General features: G+C 40.3%; 1 protein-coding gene across 2 annotated transcripts in view; it reads left to right on the top strand.

Annotated features, from left to right (window-relative positions):
* Positions 1-19,671: 19,671 nt before the first annotated feature.
* Positions 19,672-22,532, top strand: part of LOC136883506 (mitochondrial import inner membrane translocase subunit TIM44) — a 38,240-nt gene continuing 35,379 nt past the window's right edge. Inside the window, exons 1-3 of one of the 2 annotated variants that reach the window (XM_067155854.2) lie at positions 19,672-19,808; positions 20,018-20,134; positions 20,324-20,487. In XM_067155854.2, coding sequence (XP_067011955.1) covers positions 19,806-19,808; positions 20,018-20,134; positions 20,324-20,487 — 284 coding nt within the window. In that variant the 5' untranslated portion in view covers positions 19,672-19,805. Of the gene's footprint in view, positions 19,809-20,017; positions 20,135-20,323; positions 20,488-22,532 lie in introns of those variants that run through there. The other variant, XM_067155855.2, reaches the window with a different exon arrangement.

Here is a 22,532-nt window from a genome sequence, read left to right as displayed (position 1 = left end):
CAAATTTATTAAATAAACATGAAACATTTTTGATCTTAATTCTGGAATTCAGACATTGCGAACCATCAAAATTTCAATGGGATGGGTGTGCCTGCATGGCGTGACAGAGTATTCTGATGTGTTGTAGTCCAGGTGAAAATTTCAAGCGAAAAGTGGCTCCATATATACATATTTAACTTTCTTCTTATTTATTTCCAATTTTTTCTTTTTCATTTTTTCCCTGAAGGCTGCTCGTGAACCCCAGTTTGAGAACCACTGGTCTAGGCAAAATATGATTTCCCTGGGGCATTACTCCTTCAGTACAAAATATGAAAGCATCAGTTAACAGGAAGAAATATAAGTACTGGAGAGGAAGAAACAAGTGTCAAATGAAGTCATATAGAAAGACAGGAACACATTTCAGAATTGTAGATTTATGGCCTTGAGCAGGGTGTTGCACTCAGCTCAATTTGGAACTAATGGGGAAATTACATCACACTAACTATTTGTTTTAAGGTTTTCGGAGGTGCCGGAATTTAGTCCCGCATTAGTTCTTTTATATGCCGGAGAAGCATAGTCAAGAACTACCAGACTGAGCCGGGATCAAACCTGCCAACTTGGATTCAGAAAGCCAGGACCTTAACCATCTGAGCCACTCAGCTCGCCTAATGGGGAACATTTTCAGCCAAAAGTGAATAAGGTCTGATAAACTGAGATCAGTCTTGTGCCCTTCAAATTCTTGAAACCTGTCTGAAAGTGGACTGGCTGGCAGCCTGACAAAGTAATTGTGCCAACCTTTCCCTTGACACGCCTACACTGCACTGAGCGCGCGCCTGATCTGGACAGGAATACTCTGCCAGGTTATTACATGAATGCCAGGTACTATCCTGACCAGCTGTCCATCATCTACTGCAGGTGTGCACAACTGGCTGATTCTGGGCAATGTAACCCTCATGCTTCCTTCTCACTGTATGTTTTAACTTTATGGCTCATAGCAGTCACGGCCCCTCACGCTCTGCTGATCTAATGCAAAATCTGCAACTCTGAGAAGTGACCAGCAAATCTGAGAAAAATATTATGGCACGTAAATCTTCTTGACTTTGACAGAGAAAGGTTTCCACACTTACAGACTGAAAATCCCTGGTATGCTTGGTACTGTGCACCTGTGTGAACAGTTATTTCCTGGAATGAATTATATAAAAGCCAGATCTTTTCTTTCATGTCAGATGTTCAACCCCAAATAACTGCTTCCGTTATTATTATTATTATTATTATTATTATTATTATTATTATTATTATTATTATTATTATTATTATTAACTTCATTGGCCATATTGGACCACTTGAGTCTTCCATGTACACTCTTTCTTTGAAGGTTGTACTGTTTGATTCTTCTCATCTGCCCAGTACTTCATTCGTTCCGATTGCAGTATTCTTAATTCGTCCAAAATCTCTACAGGCCTTCTGTGCATCATTTCAGTTGAAAATTGGGTGATTCTTAAGAAGGGTGGTAATTTTATTATTGTTCTCTGCATGTGTAATTTTGAGTCCAACTGTTTGAAAATCCTCTTGAATTTCTCTGATCCAATGCCCTCCGGTCTTCTTTCCCAGAAATCGTAAGATGTGAAAATAATAAGAGATTCTTTTCTTCATCGTGCTGGTAACTGGGTCAAACTCTCGATAGACAGTTTCACTGGGGAGGATTCTTCAGACTCCAACCTGGTACTTTTTATTTATACAAGTTCTGATAATTCTTCTTTCACTTTTGAGGAGCTGATCAGTTCTTCTTTCATTTTTAATTTGGAACAAGGTTTCCCAAGTGTAAGTGGCTTTGGGCAAAGTAACAGTTTTGTAGTGTTGGATCTTAGTGTCTATTGACTTTTTTTCTTTTTTTTTCTAAAAAGCTATTTGTTCGGGGCATCAACCTATAGAGATCTTTTGCCGTTACTTGCACCATGTGATATGAACCTGCGTGCAATTGAAATGGAGGAAGTGTAGAGTGTTGAATGTGAGGAAAGGAACATTAAGGACGACAGAAACACCCAGTCCCCAGGCCAGGGATATTAATCATTTACAATTCAAAACCCCTGACCCAGCCGGGAATCGAACCCGGGGCCGCCGGGTGACAGGCGGACGCGTTGCCCCCTACACTGAGGGGCCGGACGTCTATTGATAAGCATTTTTTGTTATAAGTTGACCAGGTTAGAAAATGTGCTTCTTTCATTTTGTTGGTTCTATTTATCCATGTTGCTTTCTCACTTAAGTTGTGCATAATAATTTCTCCAAGGTATTTAAATTGTAGGACTATGTTAGTATTTTGATCATTTATGATGACTTTGTTTATGTCAAGGGGTTTCATTGGCATGATCTCAAGTTTTCTCGAAGGATATTTGTAATCCTATTTTTAATGCAATTTTCTGGAGACTGGTGATCTGAGCACGGACTTCTTCCATGTCAAGGGCTAAGAGCTAAATAATCTGCAAACCCTAGGGAGTTTGTCCTTATTGAGGGTTTTGCTCCAATTTTAATTTTAGGTGTTTTCTTTTTGCCAAATTTTCATGATATAATCTAGAGCCACAATCCCATTACCTCTGGTTGATATGAGCTTCCACAGATTTTTTTGTTTCTATTTTTTAAATATCTTTCTGCCTGTGTTATGTGTTATGTTTTCCGGTCATTTATTCCTCGGTGCTCCTTGTGCCCAACCCTGACGTGGGCATGCGAGAAGAATAGCACAGGCTGGTCTAACACAACCACATACTGTATTCATCTTAATAGCAGAGGGGTGCAGTGTGGAGAGGTTTGGATCTGAACTCAGGTTTTTGGCAGACAATCTAGTGATTATGAATTGTACACGACCACCTCTCCTTCCCTGCAAGTACCTTGTCGACCAACATTCTGAAAATATTTCCACCAACAGGACTCAAACCGGTTAACTACAATGTTAGACCATTTCGACTTGATGTCTTAATGATCATGGCCACCAAGGTTAAAGAACGATAACACAAAAATAATAACTTGAACAACGCTCAAACTTGGAATCATTAAGCAAGCTCTTCACCGCTGTTCCATGAGAAGCAAATAACGAAAAATTTCTACTTAACACATTCACTGCCACTGACGCTTTAAGCGTCAAGCTGGTATATGCGGCAATGCTGCTGCCACTTTAAAGCATTCCGAGTCGCATGTTTCTAAAGCTAAATAGAAACGTGCTGGCTTGGTAACTGATATTTGTGGTTATGTCAACACTCCAGGAAGGTTACCATTAGAACAATCTGGCGTCTGCAGTTCCTTTGTTAAGCAACTAGGTGAAAATCAGTAGTGCTTTGGAATGGAGAAGAACAGATCAGAGCCTGGTCCGTCTCATCCTAAGAAGAGATATGAGACAAACAATTTATACCGATAATGGGGGGATTCAGAGGGTGAAAGTTGGAACAGTGTTCATGAAAATTTCCAAACAATACCTGCAAATGAAGAGGAAATAAAATGGGTGGATGATCCAATAGGAATGACTTGTTTCTCGTTCACTAAGGAGAGACTTCTTATTTGCCCTGCTGGTAGGACTACTTTCATCTTCTATTGGAAAATGTATCTTTCCCAGAAGTTGTAGACAAAACTAATTACAATACCATACAGATATTTCTGGGTATGCAAACTAAAGAGAAATCTCAAACTTGTCAATGGAAAGACTTAACTGTAGAAGAACTGCGAGTAGGGTGCGTTTCTCTAGATGTATAATGTGAAAATGAGTAGGTTACAGGATTACTGGAAGAAAGATACTTTATTCCATAATCAAGGCATTTCAGCGAGTATGAGATGCAATAGGTTTCTTCTGATATTACACGTTCTTCATTTTTCAAGAAATTCTGGTGAAGGTGAACCAAAACCAAGTGACCCTTATACAAAATAAGACTAGTGATCAAATATTTAAATAACAGGATGTCACCAGTGTATTATCCGTGTTGTGTACTTTTTTTTTTTTTTTTTTTTTTTTTTTTTTTTTTTTTTTTTTTTTTTTTTTTTGCTAGGGGCTTTACATCACACCGACAAAGATAGGTCTTATGGCGACGATGGGATAGGAAAGGCCTAGGAGTTGGAAGGAAGTGGCCGTGGCCTTAATTAAGGTACAGCCCCAGCATTTGCCTGGTGTGAAAATGGGAAACCACGGAAAACCATCTTCAGGGCTGCCGATAGTGGGATTCGAACCTACTATCTCCCGGATGCAAGCTCACAGCCACGCGCCTCTACGCGCACGGCCAACTCGCCCGGTTACGTGTTGTGTACTATCACTAGATGCATACATGGTTCTTTGGAGAGATCGGCTGTCATTTCGTCAATACATCCACAATAAGGAGCATAAATGAATGAAAACCTACAATCTGCTTTCCAGTCATTGACCGGGTCAGGGATATAATGAATGAACCAGATATAGGATAATAGTACGATGGGGTCGCAACTCCCAAAGGGATTTATTAATGACCGATAGATGCTATGAAATGAGAATGGAGTATGTTGCTGGAACGAACGATGACAGGGAAAACTGGAGTACCCGGAGAAAAACCTGTCCCGCCTGCGCTTTGTCCAGTACAAATCTCACATGGAGTGGCCGGGATTTGAACCATAGTATCCAGCGGTGAGAGGCCGATGCGCTGCCGTCTGAACCACGGAGGATCCAAGGGGCATAAATATGGAGTAAAATTCTACATGCTGACACCACCACAAGTATTCACCCAGAAAATTGCAATATATACTGGTTCATTAGACAATTACGGTGAAAAGGGTCATGCACAGAAGGTCACTATCCAGTTATTAACAGAGAAATCAAATGCTGGACACCACATATATATGGACAACTACTACCTAAGGAAGTGAAAGTTGAAAAACTGAAAAAGGAGGAGACAGTTAATAGATATGCTAACGGAGTTATGATAGGCAAGTGGAAAGACAAACGAGACGTAAGTTACATCTCAACCATGTATGAGAAGAGACTTGTGGAAGTGGAAAACAGATGGAAAGAAATAGCAAAAGAAGCCTTTGCCAGTTGTCAGTTACAACAAATTCATACCAGAAGTGGATAGCCAAGACCAGATGCTATCCTATTATCCTTCTGAATGGAAAATCATTCATTGGTCTAGAAACTTTTCATACACATTGTTGAAATAACGGCCGAGAGGATTTGTCGTGCTGACCACACGACATCTCATAATCTGCAGGCCTTCGGGCTGAGCAGCAGTCGCTTGGAGGCCAAGGCCCTTCAGGGCTGTTGCGCCACGGGGTTTGGTTGGTTTGGTGTCCTCCTAATAATTTATGGTGAACAGGATGGCTGTAATGAACAGCTGAAACTAGTACTGTTCAATGACAAACTGTGTACTGAAAACTAAAATTTGTAAAAAAGTAAATCATCAATATGGGCCTAGCAATGAAATTTATTGCATAGACATATATATAAATTCATTTCACCTCATTCCCAACTCCGTATCAGGAAATAGGACTAAGGGGTAGACATATTAGTTCCATCAGTTCATTCAGCACAGCATTAAAAAATCTGCTGTGTTAAGTTTCTACAGTACTGAAGAATACATCAAGAAGTTTTTTAACATCACACTAACACACCGATCACATCAATAGTTTTTGGCAACGGAAGGATGAGAAAGGGTTAGGATTGGGAATGCAGTGGCTGTGGCCTTAAAGGTACAGCCACAGCATCTGCCGGGTGTGAAAATGGGAAACCATGGAAAAACCATCTTCAGGCCTGCTGATAGTGGGGTTCAACTATCTCCCGAATGCAAGCTCACAGATGTGGAACCCTAACCACACAGCCAACTCGCTTGGTACATGCAAAAGTGCTGGTAATGATACTATTACTAACTTTTAAACATTCTTAATATCTTGTAAATAGCTTTAAAATGTATACATACAGTCTGTGGAAGCTGAATGAATGAATGAATGAATGAGATCCAGAAGATTAAAAGTTTGGGAACCACTTGCATAACAAATTACACTATGTGTGTGTGCGCGCGTGCGTGCGTGCATGCATCCGCATGCTTAAATTTCACCACTGGTTGAGACAAGTACTGTATCTTCTGGTGGGACAGTCAAGCACTACATCTTGCCTTATTGGTACTTACCCGCCCAGAGTTTTACCCAATATATATATATATATATATATATATCTGTTCAAGGCAACTTCAAGTGGCCAGCTTTCGCTCCCCGAAAGTTTAATCCTGTGACCACAGTGTGTCCAGGAGTGTCTCCTCAAGGGGGTTGCAGGTTTGTATAATGCACAATTATTTTCCTGAATCTCTTATAAGATCATTGTTTTACAGTCTTCACTCATGACTGTGTGTAGCTAGAATTTTGTTTTGTACATATGAAGGAGGCTAAGAGTCATCAGAAGCATCTGCAGTAGGTCTGCAGTCAAATTGCAAATCTATGGAAGATTATTTCGCTGAGGATTCTGGCCTGTGTAGAGACAGGGGGGTTTTTAAACCATGGGTTGCTTTTCTATTGAGAGAAGTTTGTTGAACTCCCTGACACAGGTACAAACATATTTGGAGAAGAAACTAAAGGAACATCAGGAAAGTTTCCATTTAAAGTAAGCTTTTGTTTGAAGAGCTGTGAATGCATTATTTATTCACTTGGTGCAATATACTGTTGCATGTTTTGATAAAATCAACACGCACATGCATGCACGCACGTACACATGACACAATAATTAAGATCTTGTTTTTTGACATTAAAGTACTAATGCATCATCATTCTGAAAGCAGTCATTTTCACAAGCTGTCAAGAGATAGCAACACTAGTCACGTATCCCGATAGATCAGGAATATGGTATTTCAGTTCAGTTGTTGAATGTTGAATGAAAATAATTCCAAATATTTAGCAGCTGTAGTGAATATGCATGATTTTTTCCTCATTTAAAAGATGGATGAACCATCTGCATAAATAACTACCAGAATGCTTGTGGTTAGCTGTTTTACTTACTAAATCCTATAAGTTTGCAGGTACAAAGTTTTTAAGTTTAAAGTATGTTTAAAACACCTCCTTCCTCCTATGATATCCATTGTGCACCACCACATTTCCAAACCACCAGCAACCACTGATAATTCTATGGAGTACACATGTATTTCGTTTTAATGTGCCATATTTAGCTCCTGAAAGGATGCACGTCGAACCTTTGTCCCATTCCTCTATGGAGTCAGATATGAAGCGAGATGCATCTTCTTAGCGAGTTTTTACGAGCAGGTGCCCTTCTAGATGTCAACATCATAGAAGAAATGAATGATGTGTAACAAGAAGTGAGAGGGTGAAACCCAGTGTCTATTCCTGTCGGATAGCACCAAGGAGTCTGCTCAAGGCTAAACCTCTCCATCCAATGGAAAAATCACCAACAGTGTCACAGGCCTTACTCCATGTGAACACTGTGAAGAGATTTGAAACTGAATCCAGGTTATTGGCATGCAATCTAGCAATAAGAAATTTTATACCATCACCTATCCTACCCTGCCAGCCAACAGTGGTGGTGGTGGTGATTATTGTTTTAAGAGGAAGTACAACTACGCAACCATCCTCTATACCGGGTGGTGAAGGGATGCATAAAACTGGATAGCAAGGGGCTGGTGGACCACCCTGAATAACACTAATCAGAGAGAAAAACGGAAGGGATCCGACACTTCAAAAAATGATGGTGTCAGCCAAAGGAAGACAAAGGCCACAATGGGCGTGAAAATGAAAGACACCCTAGGCCTTGAGTGCTCTAATACTGTCTGGGCCAGAAAAGAACAAGAGTTGACCAAGGGAGGTTGGATAGGATAGATGAAAGTGAGGAGCCTGGCACACGTTACTTAAATGGAAGCAACGCCAGGACTCAGCTCAGAGTCCCATAGTCACCAACCCACGCTCCAAAGTAGAGAGATCTTGGGGCCCCTTTTAGTCACCTCTTACGACACGTGGGGGATACCATGGATGTTACTGTACCAACCCCACCCACAGGGGGAGATGCCAGCCAACATTCCGATGATGAAAATGTTTTCAACCAACGGAAATGGAACCAGCTACTACGGATTTAGACCATACAAGACTCATGGCCTTAGCTCCTGATAAGGTAAGTAAATAAAAATAGATTTCCAGTGATATTTCCGTCGATCAAAAAGTAGCATAAACTAGAAAATTTGCTTGAAACTGTAGTTGATTTTTAACCTCTAGCCCAGGGCCGGCCAATAATCTTGCATTGAGATGAGCTTTTGTATGCGTGAAGGTCACTGGCTTCTTACCTACACATTCCCTCCCACTCTTGTTCTTTACTCTTTCCACTATGCCTGTCTCACTTTAACAGGTACGCTGTGGATGGATTAAGACACTTGTCAACTCCCTCTTACTTGGTACACAAGAACTGTGATACTGCAACATATAATGAAATGGTAATGATACAGTCAATCTTTCTCTGCTTATTATTAACCCTTTTGTGTCCTTCTTAGATAAGGGAGTATCAAATAAAAAAGATGATTAAAAGTAGTTAGTAGGGTGTAAAAACAATTTTATTATTATTATTATTTCAGAAGATTATTTGAAAAAGGCCTAAAATCTTATAATATTTATTTATTTATTTATTTATTTATTTATTTATTTATTTATTATGCCTTTGTAGGTGGCGAAGTTAGGGCTCTTGGCCCTCTCTTACACTGCCGGAACAAAACCTCCTTAGCTTAGAACTTTGGCCGGTAAGGTTCTGTCATCTAAGGTGCAATATTGTATGAATATGGTCCAAGCATTCTCGCTCTTCATAATGTATGTGCTGCGGGTGAGTATATCTCCAAAAATATTATCACATAGCAGGTTTTGTCCCGGCAACGATGATATATTATTTGACTGTCAGTGTAACAAAAATATTTTCTTCCTGTAATGTGTCTGCTTGTGTGTGTAGTGGTGTTTATACTGAAAATTGTTATTACACATTCAGAATATTTTGTTTTATTTTAAGTTTTATTTTATTGCTGAATGAAGTCACGTTTTATGCTCGCCAAGTTTTGCTTCATGTTCTTCGCCTACTACATAATCGTACTTATCTTTGTCCTTGTGGAAACCATTACAGTGTGTTCTATTGTCAATTTTTTGGTGACCAGCAATAGCCCGATGGCATTGTTCTCTTCAGATGTAAAGAAAAAGTGCAACTTTCAGTCCTTAAAGGACTGTGAAGCTTCTTCACTTCTTTGATGCATTTTTCATACTACTATGCATTACCTTTAACACTAAGATAAGACTCTTGCAATGAATCAGGAGAGTCAACAACAGTTTAATAACATGCCATACTGACAGCTGCGTTAGTTCCCCATCCTCCTTACATTTGTCATACAGCAGAGGGAATGCCCACACAGACTTAGAAATGTTTTATACATGCAAGGTATTGAGCTATACTGTGCAACACTCGGCCAGCCCTACTCCAGCCGATCTCGGGGGTTCAGTCAGTATCTTGTTCCCAAGATAACGGATTGGATACTGGCTAAGGTAGGAAGAATGTTTTGGGGGTTGCAATGCAACAACTCTATGGCATGGGCTTTGGGCACATTAAAGAATCCCCGTGACACAAAGTTCTAACATCCTGAAATCTGAAAGGGGCATTAAACAACTATTATTATATTTATTATCATCAAAAGAGCCTTTGACATTAAACATGCCCACTCGAGTATCGTCAATGATTCGTAAAATAGGATGCAGCTAACCCACAGCATGAACGACATCTTCATAATAAAACTACTAAAATTAAGATATAATATTGGTTTTTTGCCTTGTGAGAGGGATAGTCAAGACGGACGTCAGTGGATAAAAATGTATGCTTGATGATAAACCAGTCATCAAGTGACTGAATTCCAATTAAGAACCCTCACTACAGGAATACTTTACCATTAGAAGAGATCACGGATTATGGTCGAAACATAAAAACTGTTCAATGACAATTACAACTTCCTGCGTGCCAAAAAAAAAAAGGAAAGAAAAGAACAAGTACTGCTATAAACAAATTCAGCATTAAAACAAGTACCGGTATAGAGACACCAAAATAATCTGCGGTATAAAATTACCTTGAAAACAGGCGGAGCTGGGGTCTCCGACTCACGAGGAACAAAAACCAAGACAAGAGTGACAATAACAGCTTTTATGAATATAAGAATTTCAACATCCTGATTATGTGTTCGTTGGGATATAATGCAAAGAATGATTGCTGTAGTCCAGACGGCAATTATCAAAAACAGTCCTACACCAATTCCCAATATATGACTCATGTCCTACCTGAGCCAGCTGAGGAGAAAAAAAAAGAAACAAAAGCATTAGCAAAGGCAAGGCATACTGATCAACATCTACAAACTGCTAAAGTTGAAGGAATATTTAGTTACCAAAACTCCTCCGGATTTAGACAGATTTCCAAGATATCTGAAAAAAATTGTAGGCCTATTTTTTCGATATTAACACAACGAATCGATTATTCTACTTCCGATTCATTATTCTCGATTCGTGCAAATGTCCAACCATGGCCAACTTGATGCATCACTCTAGCTCACCCTCATATAGGTTTTAGAGTGGCTATTGGACCGCCATATTTGAAGTTCTTAATTAGGAAAGAAATCAAAGAAGTAGGTATAGGCCTAATGTCTATTTAAAAGGGCATTAAAACGCAAGATATAGGCTACATACTTTCATATTGTATATTACAATTTGATTTACGTAGCACCGACACCGTCGTGTAGCAACGATGGGATAAGAGTGGTAAAGAAGCGGCAGTGGCCTTAATTAAGGTACAGCTCCAGCCAGCACTTGCCTAGTGTGAAAATTGGCAACCACGGAAAATCATCTTCGGGGCTCACACCCGCTATCTCCCGAATAAAATCTCACAGCTGTCCGGCCCCGCGGTATATGGGTCACTCGGCGGCCCTGGGTTCGATTCCCGGCCGGGTTCCTTTCCTCACATTCAACACTCTACACTTCTGCATGGAGAGCTACATCAAACCAGTCAACGGACGGATCACTCAAACAACAACAACAACAACACTTCCGCAATTCCACTTACACGCAGGTTCATATCATATGGTGAAAGTAGTGGCAAAAGATCTATAGAGGTCGACGCCACGAACAAATATCATTAAGGAAAAGCTCAGAGTTGAGCAACCTAACCGCACGGCCAACTCTCTCGATACATATTGTATAAAGAAGGAAAATTAACACATTTCCAGTAATTACAAAATAAGTCACAATAAATTGTCTTTATGAACAAATTTAGTCCTACTTCCAGAGAATTAAAATATAGAACAGAAAACCTTGAAAACAAATAACAACAACTTGGAGAAATCATTCCTGGCCGATCACCTGATAATAATAATAATAATAATAATAATAATAATAATAATAATAATAATAATAATAATAATAATAATAATAATAATAACATTAGAACAAGAAGTTGTAGGATAAACAATTGAACATAATTGTTTCAAAAGAGGACAGTCCTTGTGTTAATGATCTTAAACCACATACTTATCTGAATAACTCACTTCCACATTTTTAGATGAAGATTCCGGTAATGACGATTAATTTTAATAATAATAATAATAATGTTATTTGTTTTACGTCCCACTATACTTTTACGGTCTTCGGAGACGCCGAGGTGCCGGAATTTAGTCCCGCAGGAGTTCTTTTACGTGCCAGTAAATCTACCGACACGAGGCTGTCGTATTTGAGCACCTTCAAATACCACCGGACTGAGCCAGGATCGAACCTGCCAAGTTGGGGTTAGAAGGCCAGCGCCTTAACCGTCTGAGCCACTCAGCCCGGCCCGATTAATTTTTTGCCTCATTTTCCACCCACTCAGGAACGTCTTATGGCTAGTATGGGATAGGACAAGGCTAGGACTGCGAAGGAAGTGGTATTTGCCTGATGTGTAAACGGGACCCACGGAAAACTATATATCAGGGCTGTCGACAGTGGGATTCGAACTTACTATAACCCGTATGCAAGCTAAGAGCTATATGCCGCGATCCTCGTAGCCAAGCCGTTCACTCGTGATGTAGGTCTACAAGTCCTCGTATTATTCTGTATCGTCGGCTGAGGGGATGAGGTGACTAGGAAATTGAAAACATTGTACGTTCTCTATACATTTATTATCAAAATGCCAGGGAACTGTGTTCAGTAGGATACTATTTATTATGAAATCATGTTATTGTTTCTCGTCCTACCAACTACTTTTTCCAGTTTTCGGAGAAGTTGAGATGCCGGAGTTCCTTTACGGGCAGGTAAATCTACTGATACAAGGGTGACGTATTTGAGCACCTTCAAATAGGCCTACCAAATATGTCAACTTGGACTCAGCAAGCCAGAGCTTTACCATCTGAGCCACTCAGCAGGCAGGATATCGTTTATCGTGTTTCGCTGTTTGGTCAATCCCTACAAGAAAATAAAAGTGGGTCTACTGTACACATACTGGATTGTGTTACAAGCATAGGCAACGTAATTCTGCTAATCGCCAAAAACTGTGTACATTAATTTTAAAACGTATTTAAAATATGATACCAGTATATCATTTTCTCTCTGCAATTTATGCAATTGCATGCCGCACACGTAGAGAGCATAATTTATGCATTTAATTTATTAGACCTTGTCTATTAAAAACAGCGCACTGTAAGCGGAGAAAACTATATGGATGGCGCTTAAATTATGGCCAACCTATATGGCCTTGGAACCACCCAGAGCGCTGTAGTAGCCATGTTAGCCACTCTACAGTCCTCTTTCTAGCTCGTTGTTATAAACAGATGTTAAATAGTAGGAGACGCACATGTACGCAGATGACATGGCACTAGGATCACTTTACAAAGGTGACCTCAAACTGCACTTCAGAAACTTGAATTATAGGCCGGCGAAAACAGCTTAGAAACCATCAAATCCTGCAAAGGAGATTATGCCAACGGCCGTGAACAAATTCACGTTCGTAGGAGCGGTATTATGGCTGCTTTAAACAATGTCGTTGCAGTAAGCAAAGAAAATTTGGTGATATTTTGAGTTCTATGTATGGTTTTTGTGGCTGCTGATGATCTCTCTTGAATGTGTATCCTGTAGGAAGACAAATTCATTTTTTTTGCTAGTTGCTTTACGTCGCACCGACACATAGGTCTTACGGCGACGATGGGACAGGGAAGGACTAGGAGTGAGAAGGAAGCGGCCGTGGACTTAATTAAGGTACAGCCCCAGCATTTGCCTGGTGTGAAAATGGGAAACCACGGAAAACCATTTTCAGGGCTGCCGGCAGTGGGGTTCGAACCTACTATCTCCCGAATACTGGATACTGGCCGCACTTAAGCGTCTGCAGCTATCGAGCTCGGTAACTTCGTTTGTAGGTACACTCCTACGTACGTGAATTTGTTCACGGCCGTTGGCATAATCTCCTTTGCAGGATTGGATGGTCATCAAACGCTAGTTTTCTCTTTATTGGTTTCTAAGCTGTTTTCGCCGGCCCATAATTCAAGTTTCTGAAGTGCAGCTTGAGGTCACCTTTGCAAAGTGATCCTAGTGCCATGTCATCTGCGTCTCCTACTATTTAACATCTATTTATAACAACGAGCTAGAAAGAGGACTGTAGAGTGGCTAACATGGCTACTACAGCGCTCTGGGTGGTTCCAAAGCCATATAGGTTGGCCATAATCATCGTCGTCCCGATCCTCCTATACTGCCTGCTCTATGCGAGCCTTTTTTGCGACTACGCTGCGACAAAATTTCTCCGCTAGATGGCAGACATAGACGCACAATGTTCTAGACTTATTCTAATGACAACAGCCTACAAAACAGTATGCAGCAGTGGCGTATCCTGGAATCTCCACTGAGGCATGCAACTAGTAACCATGCAGTTAACTTAGCTGCCACCTCCGGAGGTCCGGGTTCGATTCCCGGCTCTGCCACGAAATTTGAAAAGTGGTACGAGGGTTGGAACGGGGTTCACTCAGCCTCGGGAGTTCAACTGAGTAGAGGTGGGTTCGATTCCCACCTCAGCCATTCTGGAAGTGGTTTTCCGTGGTTTCCCACTTCTCCAGGCAAATGCCGGGATGGTACCTAACTTCAGGCCACGGCCGCTTCTTTCCTCTTCCTTGTCAATCCCTTCCAATATTCCCATCCGCCGCAAAGCCCCTGTTCAGCATAGCAGGTGAGGCCGCCTGGGCGAGGTACTGGTCATCCTCCCCAGTTTTGTCCCCGACGCAGAGTCTGAAGCTCCAGGACACTGCCCTTGAGGCGATACAGGTGGGATCCCTCGCTGAGTCCGAAAAGCCGAGGGAAAAGCCAACCCTGGAGGGTAAGCAGATTAAGAAGAAGGAGAAGAAGAAGAAGAATTTTTTGCTACGGGCTTTACGTCGCACCGACACAGATAGGTCTTATGGCGACGATGGGATAGGAAAGGCCTAGGAGTTGGAAGGAAGCGGCCGTGGCCTTAATTAAGGTACAGCCCCAGCATTTGCCTGGTGTGAAAATGGGAAACCACGGAAAACCATCTTCAGAGCTGCCGATAGTGGGATTCGAACCTACTATCTCCCGGATGCAAGCTCACAGCCGCGCGCCTCTACACGCACGGCCAACTCGCCCGGTAAAGAAGAAATATACGAGGGAAGGTAGAGGTCTCCCGGCTTGAACTATTTGAATCTTTTCATCAAACGAACGGCCAGTAAACTGATTTACCATTATATCCGTTTTAGACTCATCCATCGTTAATACCACAAAACATCGTTCGGAGGGTTTCAGAACTACGTCTGCCACCGAATGCAATTTTAAGATTGAATGCCTTGCATCCTTAACTCCGCCATGCTGTCTCTTTCTTCCTAGAGAGGAGTAGACGGCGAGACTACACCAGCACCACACGTAGTCAAGCAACGGAGCTAGTACAGTTGCGCGGACCTTTTGAACTTCTGAGAGATGAAATCGTTAATATTTGACTTAAAACAACCTAAAATCGTACATCAGACAGTTCTTTGTGTTATCATAACGCATGCAGTGAATGCCTTGCATTCAAGGAGAATACGCCCCTGGTATGCAGTATGGTCATATGTTCACTGAAGCTCGTAAATTACATCAGTAATATTAAATATCGGCAATATTACCTGTATGAAGTCGCAATTGGCTTCTTCATGCACAATTTAAAGATTTTCCTGGACGAAGGCTTGGAGTGGTACGGTACTTTTTGTGTTCTTGCCAACGCAATATCAAATGCCGTATTAGAGGTCTTACGAACTTGGTTAGGATAATATCACTAACAGTTTGTTGATGTTCTTTGACCTCACACTGTAACAAAACACATTCGGAAAGTTTTTCTATTTGTTTTACGTTGCACCGACACAAATAGGTCTTATGGCGACGATGGGATAGGAAAGGCCTAGGAATGGGAAGGAAGCGGCCATGGCCTTAATTAAGGTACAGCCCCAGCATTTGCCTGGTGTGAAAATGGGAAACCACGGAAAACCATCTTCAGGGCTGCCGACAGTGGGGTTCGAACTTACTATCTCCTGGATGCAAGCTCTCAGCTGCGCGCTCCTAACCGCACGGCCAACTCATCCGGTATTCTGAAAGGGAAGACGTCGCAAGTCCTCGCATTACGCTCGTGCATTTGAAGGACTTCCGACAATAGGGCACAGCAGCTTAAACGAACTCCTGCAGATGCTTCACCAGAGAAACAAAACAAGGATTTGGGTATCAAACTCCTCCTCTAACCTGATACATAATCAGTTCCATTTAGCGGTGTCGTAGCTCTAGGCAGTGAGATGTTGCTGACGCAAATGTCACACTCCATCCCGTCTTCAACAACATGAACCTAGTAACCGCAAATTAGGATTCGATTTCCTGTTTCTAGTTTGATTGTAATATTATCGTCTGGATATCTGAGGTTGTCCAAAATGTCTAAACATGAAGAAGTTGGTTTTGTGATTGTCCGTCACAATTCTTATCACAAGGAATCCACTATCCTCCACGGCTTTAATCACCTTCTGAAAAAAATCCGCAGCTTGTTTCCAGTCATTCGACCGGGTCAGGAATGGAATTAATGAAGCCCTCATCTAGCAGCGAGGATAGGAATTGTGCCGGCTGCCGAAGTCTGTCGCACATCCGGGGCAATGATTAATGAATGACGGATGAAATGAAATGACATTCGAGAGTGTTACTGGAATAAAATATGACAGGGAAAGCCGGAGTATTCGAAGAAAAACCTGTCCCGCCTCCGCTTTGTCTAGGTCAAATCTCACATGGAGTGACCGGAATTTGAACCACTGCCGCCTGGACCCCGGAGGATCCATCACCTTCTGAAATTAGGTGAAAAGGCACAGATGCGGGAGTAATCTGAGGATATCCAATTATTTCCTTTATGAGGTCCTTGCCTAGATAAAGCCGACAGCCGCTTTTCTCTTAATTCTCTTCTAGACGGTATTTCATGGAGTCGTATCTTTTCTGGCTGCGAACCACCTTGCCGCGATTGGCAAAATGGTACACAGCAGTTTAATATTTCGGGAAAAGAATCTGAAGTTTCAGTTCTCCGAAAAATATACCTTGCACGAACGGAAAGAAACAAGTACCAACACTTTAAAATCACTTTTGAAATATCTATAAGCATAACATGATTAATACCTTTCACAGTTCTACACAAAATATCTCTTGTACGAACTGAAGTGACCAGACACGTTTACTCATTGTACGAAATAACTCAGGTTTTCACACACATTCATGCACCAATAACACAGTGCTACACCCACATTGACAGCGAAGATTGTGCGTCTACTGCTGCACTCTTACGGTGACTTGGTAGCATATGGTAGTCATGCCTTCTTGAGTTAAACTAGCGGCATAGAGCAGGCAGTATAAGAAGATCGAGACGGCGGTGGCCATAATTTAAGCGCCATTGTATGTTCTCTATACATTTATTATCAAAATGCCAGGGAACTGTGTTCAGTAGGATACCATTTAATATGAAATCATGTTATTGTTTCTCGTTCTACCAACTACTTTTTTACAGTTTTCGGAGAAGTTGAGGTGCCGGAGTTCCTTTACGGACAGGTAAATCTACTGATACAAGGGTGACGTATTTGAGCACCTTCAAATAGGCCTACCAAATATGTCAACTTGGACTCAGAGAGCCAGAGCTTTACCATCTGAGCCACTCAGCAGGCAGGATATCGTTTATCGTGTTTCGCTGTTTGGTCAATCCCTGCAAGAAAATAAAAGTGGGTCTACTGTACACATACTGGATTGTGTTATAAGCATAGGCAACGTAATTCTGCTAATCGCCAAAAACTGTACATTAATTTTAAAACGTATTTAAAATATGATACCGGTATATCCTTTTCTCTCTAAAATTTATGCAATTGCATGTCGCACACGTAGAGAGCATAATTTATGCATTTAATTTATTCGACCTTATCTATTAAAAACAGCGCACTGTAAGCGGAGAAAACTATATGGATGGCAAGATGAAAGCGCGGGATCTATCCGTGTATGTTGATGACTAGTGAACTTCGTCTCGTGTTTCGTTTAATTTTTCACGAATATGTTCGAGTACCTATATATTTAACAAGATAAGTGATAGAATAAGCATACGTAGAGCCTATTATCGAAATAATATGAAGGCTAACCAGGGTTGAGTAATTTGGACTGTAGAGCTGGCTTTCTAAACCCAGCTCAGTCCGGTGGTATTTGAAGGTGCTCAAATACGTCCGCCTCGTGTCGGTATATTTACTGGCACGTTAAAAAACTCCTCCGAGACAAAATTCCGGTATCTCGGCGTCTCCCAGAAATCGTAAAAGTAGTTAGTAGGACGTTAACTCAATAACGTTATTATTTCTGATGGTGCGGACTGAATTTGGCTTATTAATAAAATGTTTCATTAACTTGCAGATGCCTAGAAAATGTTGTGTTCCTATATATCGTAACAATTATAGCATTAGGAAAGTGTTTTGTTACCTCGTTTAGTTTTCCTTCAGACGAGGAATTAAAACAAAAAAGGCTTTGTCATTTTAAACGGGATAATTGAGAACCTGGGAAGGATTCAGTCGTATGCATAAAACATGCCACACACGAAAATTTTTCAACAGGGGAACAAAATTTGTGATAGTAAAGTCAACGTAACTATACTGCCACCTAAATCTAATGAGCTTCTCCCTGATGTATATCCAATTATTTTCCCAAATTTGCCAACATATTCATCATCGAAAAGTGTTAAAGAAAAGATCCTGAAGGTAGGAGCCTGGAAATGAACAGTAGGGTACACAAGAAGATAGATGATATGCTAAATGTAACCCATTTGCTCAAAATTCACCAAGATATGAATATCACTGTTTATGTTAAGTTACCAGGTGTTGGTGAAAGAAATGACATGTTTAGCAAATGGTAAAATATCAAACTAGTCTCAACTAAATGCAAATTATATAGGAACCACTTATTGTGGTGTTAGTGTTAAATGTGTACAAATACATCTATTAAAATGCTTCACAGTATCATAGAGTATTGTGAGGTAAGCAGTGAAACAACACTCTTTGTCTTGACTCATATGTCGAACTTTGCACTAAAAGGGCCGGGTTGAGTGGCTCAGACGGTTGAGGCGCTGGGCTTCTGACCCTAACGTGGCAGTTTGGAACTGTGAAAGGAAATTATTTACTGTAAAGAAACTTTCAAAGTGATAACTTAGAAAGAAGGTTTATAGTTTAGTATAGCTTATTGGTTGTAACTACAATGTTACTGCACCTCAAGTCCTAAAAATTGAGATGAAAATTAGGATTAAGGGTGTTCTAGGGTTGCGGTGGTGGTAGTGATGGTATGGAAAAGTGAGGTTTGGCTGTAGGCAATTAGAAATGTCTGATTCCATCAAGACAGATCTTATTGGGCTGAGTATAGAAATAATAAACAAGTTAGACTCGCATTTATCATGTGAATTTTTTGTTGGGCATTTTGAGATGTCAGGGGTAATATGCTGTACATTTCTGGGTATACAATAATGACTCCTGCGGAGTAATGAAACAGGTGATCCCTATTTTGAAGAACTTCAGAGAAGTGGGTTGGGGGCGCTATCACGTTGTATTGTATGTGTCTGCAGAACAGTGGTAGACGAAGACCATCTGGGTTGTCAAAAATAATAAAGAATTTCTGTTTTTTTCTATCCTCAGCTGCTTTATGAAGAGATGACAATCAACAGTTCTGGTTTGAACGCTGTCATTGAGGGCGTGACAATAAATGTGCGATAGATTGTTTATTGTCTTCATTTTCCAATGTCGTGTTAAATAAGTGCTGAAAGCAGATGAAGAATACGAGTTATGTCAGCAGTGAGGATAAAAACACTAAGCGGAAGAAGCTGTCAACGCTCCACAGTAATCGAGCTTGTGAGTACCGTTTTTAAGGTGTTTTGTTTTTATTCATGTAAAATGTGTATTTCTTACTTTAGTGAATGCATTTACTAATGTGTGTGTTTCTTAGTACCATTTTACGAAGAGTGTGCATTTATCACAATCGTCGTATTGTCTAAATGTAGTGAAAATGGGTGAAGTCATTCAAAATCGTCACGCCCCCTTTTCTCTCGGCCTCCGCTTGACAGATAGATACAGCGTTGCCAAACGTACCTTCCTTCTTTAACTGTAGATGGCTCTGTTCTATATTGCGCTGTTGGGCGCGTAGCGTTAATCATGTTGGTCGTCCTGCAATATTTCAGAGTTCAAGTGTTATTTTCCTTTGATCTTTAAAATCACCACGTGCATGTTGAGCGCTGGGGTAGTATTTTCCTTTGGGGTTGTGTCCCTAAATTTTCTTCGTGTGGCAATTCTTCGCCTGAAATGGTAATCTGATAACGTGTTCTCTCTATGTCCCGTTTGTAAGCATTTTGTGTGATGGAGAACAACTTACGAATTTTAGTATGGACACAGTCGGTGGAAATGCGATGGAATATCCATTCACCGGCCGTGCCACCTCGTGGAATGAAGAGGTTAGGATTCGTGAATATAGAAATATTTTAGTAATTTAATGTATATCTGATATTCTGTTTCAGCTTCAAAGCAGGTACCTTATCAAGCCTCGGAATAGTGCTCTTAGGATAGTTTACAGTTCCAAAACACCCAGTCTGGAGAAGTCACTGCAGTTGTATGTTCATGTTAGATACGATTGTGTAAGTATTTTACTAAATATTCGGTTGTCTTTCTTATTCACTAGGTAGCACGAAGGATTACTTATCAATTTTTAAAATGTTCAAATTTAGTATGTGCCTAACAGACTGTTCTGTAAGACACTTTTTCAATTAATGATGCAAGACTTTTTCAATATAACTAAGCTTCTTAAAATAATATTTCTTTTGCAGTGCAGATTTTATGCCGATAGTCCCCAGAAATCTAACTTCTTTTCCAAATTCCTGGAAAATATCAAACAAGAAATGGCAAAAAATAAAGAGATGAAAGAGAGTTTGAAAAAGTTTCGAGAAGAGGCAGAAAAATTAGAGCAATCAGATGCTCTTAAAAAAGCTAGGTAATGTATGAAAATATTGTGCAGCGCCATGTACATTTTCAGTTTGAATATTGATAATTGACTCTTAGCCAGAGAACAGCTTGTTGTATGGAAGCTTCCAGTGTAAAAAATTGTTTTAGTGGTAGAGCAGGCCCACTAGATTCTGAGTTGTGGACCAAACAAAGCTTATAATCATGTTGTTACTCTAGTTGGTCTGCATCACTAAAGGCATTCATGGTTTGAATGATCTATAGCTGGTCAGCAGACTGATGTGCTGCATTGTTCTTTTGTGTGCAGTACTTCTGTTGATTGATTGTTTATGTTCGAAAAACATGTATTACCATTTTCCGATCTAGTATTTGGTATTAAACTTTCATATTTCAGTTTGGTAACACAACTGTAGGCGGGTCGTAGTCTGGAATAATTTGCAATGGTTTAATAAATAATTTTTTATAATACCTGAATTAGCAGAGATGAGAGAGCCTTCTTCTATGCTTGGTAGATACCCACCATCCTGTCCCAAAAAGTATTTTAACTTATATAGAAGAATTGAAAGCATGAAAAATGAAGTACCACTATTATCTTTGTTCCTATTGGCCAGCTCTGATCAGCTGTGAAGAAGTCTATGTAATATTTTTTCTGCTAGAGGCCTCATCATTAGTGGCCACAGGGTTACTACATTCGGTGAAAAGCACGTGCTTTCCGAATGACAATGGTTTGCAGTGGATGTGATGGAACTATCTAGCTATATACAGGTATATATAATAAGAGAGTCTGTACATTGCTCAGAATTTTAAAAGAATGGTATTTCTCTATCGGATGTGTCCACAGTAACAAGTAAATTCATTTTATAATTTTCCGTCATCTCTGTCTGTACGTACGTACATACGTGCGTCACGAGAAAATGGCTGAAGAGAATTTAACGAAAATTAGTATGTAAAGTCTGGGAATGAGCCACTGTGCTCTAGGGTATAAATCGTTTTATTCACGCTGAGTGAAGTGATAGTTTAGGAGAAGGCCTAATATTTAATTCTCAAATATTTGTTACTAGCTGATGTACCTGTGCTTCGCTACAGAATTCTACATTGTATACAGGATTCTAGGTTAGGTAGTGTACACATTTTGAGCAAGATTGTATTAAATTGCATAGCTCTTAACATTATCCTACAAACGCAACGGGGAAGTCACCAAACGTCTTTTCTCATATGAAGACTGGGTTGGGGAATTTTCACTGTAATGGTAGACCTGTTTGCATACTGTCAGTCACAATCAGGTTGGGGAGCATTCATTATAATGGTAGACACTCACTCTCCACCTGCCTTTTTACATCCTCAGAGTGCCCACAATGACAAGTAGGCATAATCGTCTCAAAGAAGCGGCATGATTACGCTTATAGAAACTAAATGAAACTGAACTCACCGGCTACACAGATGCTCTGGACAAATAAGTAAATGAATAAACAAATAAATAAATCAACTAGGAAATTAAGATGAACTCACCAGTAATAAATAAATAAATAAACAAATAAATAAATTAACTAGGAGATTAAACTGAACTCACCAGTATTTACAGACGATGCTGAAAGTGATGCAAGCTTCACATCTTGTTATGAGATTTCAAAACACACTTTGTAGTTCATGGACACTGATAGAATGCACAATGTTCCTAATTTCAGTTCTTAATTCTTCTGCAGTTCGAGGATTATTCCTGTAAACTTTTCCTTTAAAATTTCCCCATAGATAAAAATCACATGTGCTTAAATCAGGCAATCAGGCCATAAGCCTTTGCTGATGATCTGATCATCATCAAACACTTCTCGTAACCGTCGCATAGAGCTTTGGGCCGTTGCACTATCCTGCTGGAAATAGCCGTATCTTTCCTCTTCTTCAGTCAGTTCAGCAAAAAGTGGTTCCAGAATGTTGTGAATATAACGGTAAAAAATAATCGTGTCCTGAAAAAATATCAGACCGATAATTCGTCGGACACTGATAGCGCACCACACACCCACCTTCACATCTTGCAGAGGTCTCGGCTGTAAAATGTGCGAGTTGTCTGTATCCCATATT

The sequence above is a fragment of the Anabrus simplex genome, chromosome 11, assembly GCF_040414725.1.
Source record: "Anabrus simplex isolate iqAnaSimp1 chromosome 11, ASM4041472v1, whole genome shotgun sequence".
Classification (NCBI taxonomy): Eukaryota; Metazoa; Arthropoda; class Insecta; order Orthoptera; family Tettigoniidae; genus Anabrus; species Anabrus simplex.
This window is presented reverse-complemented; position numbering and strand designations above follow the sequence as displayed.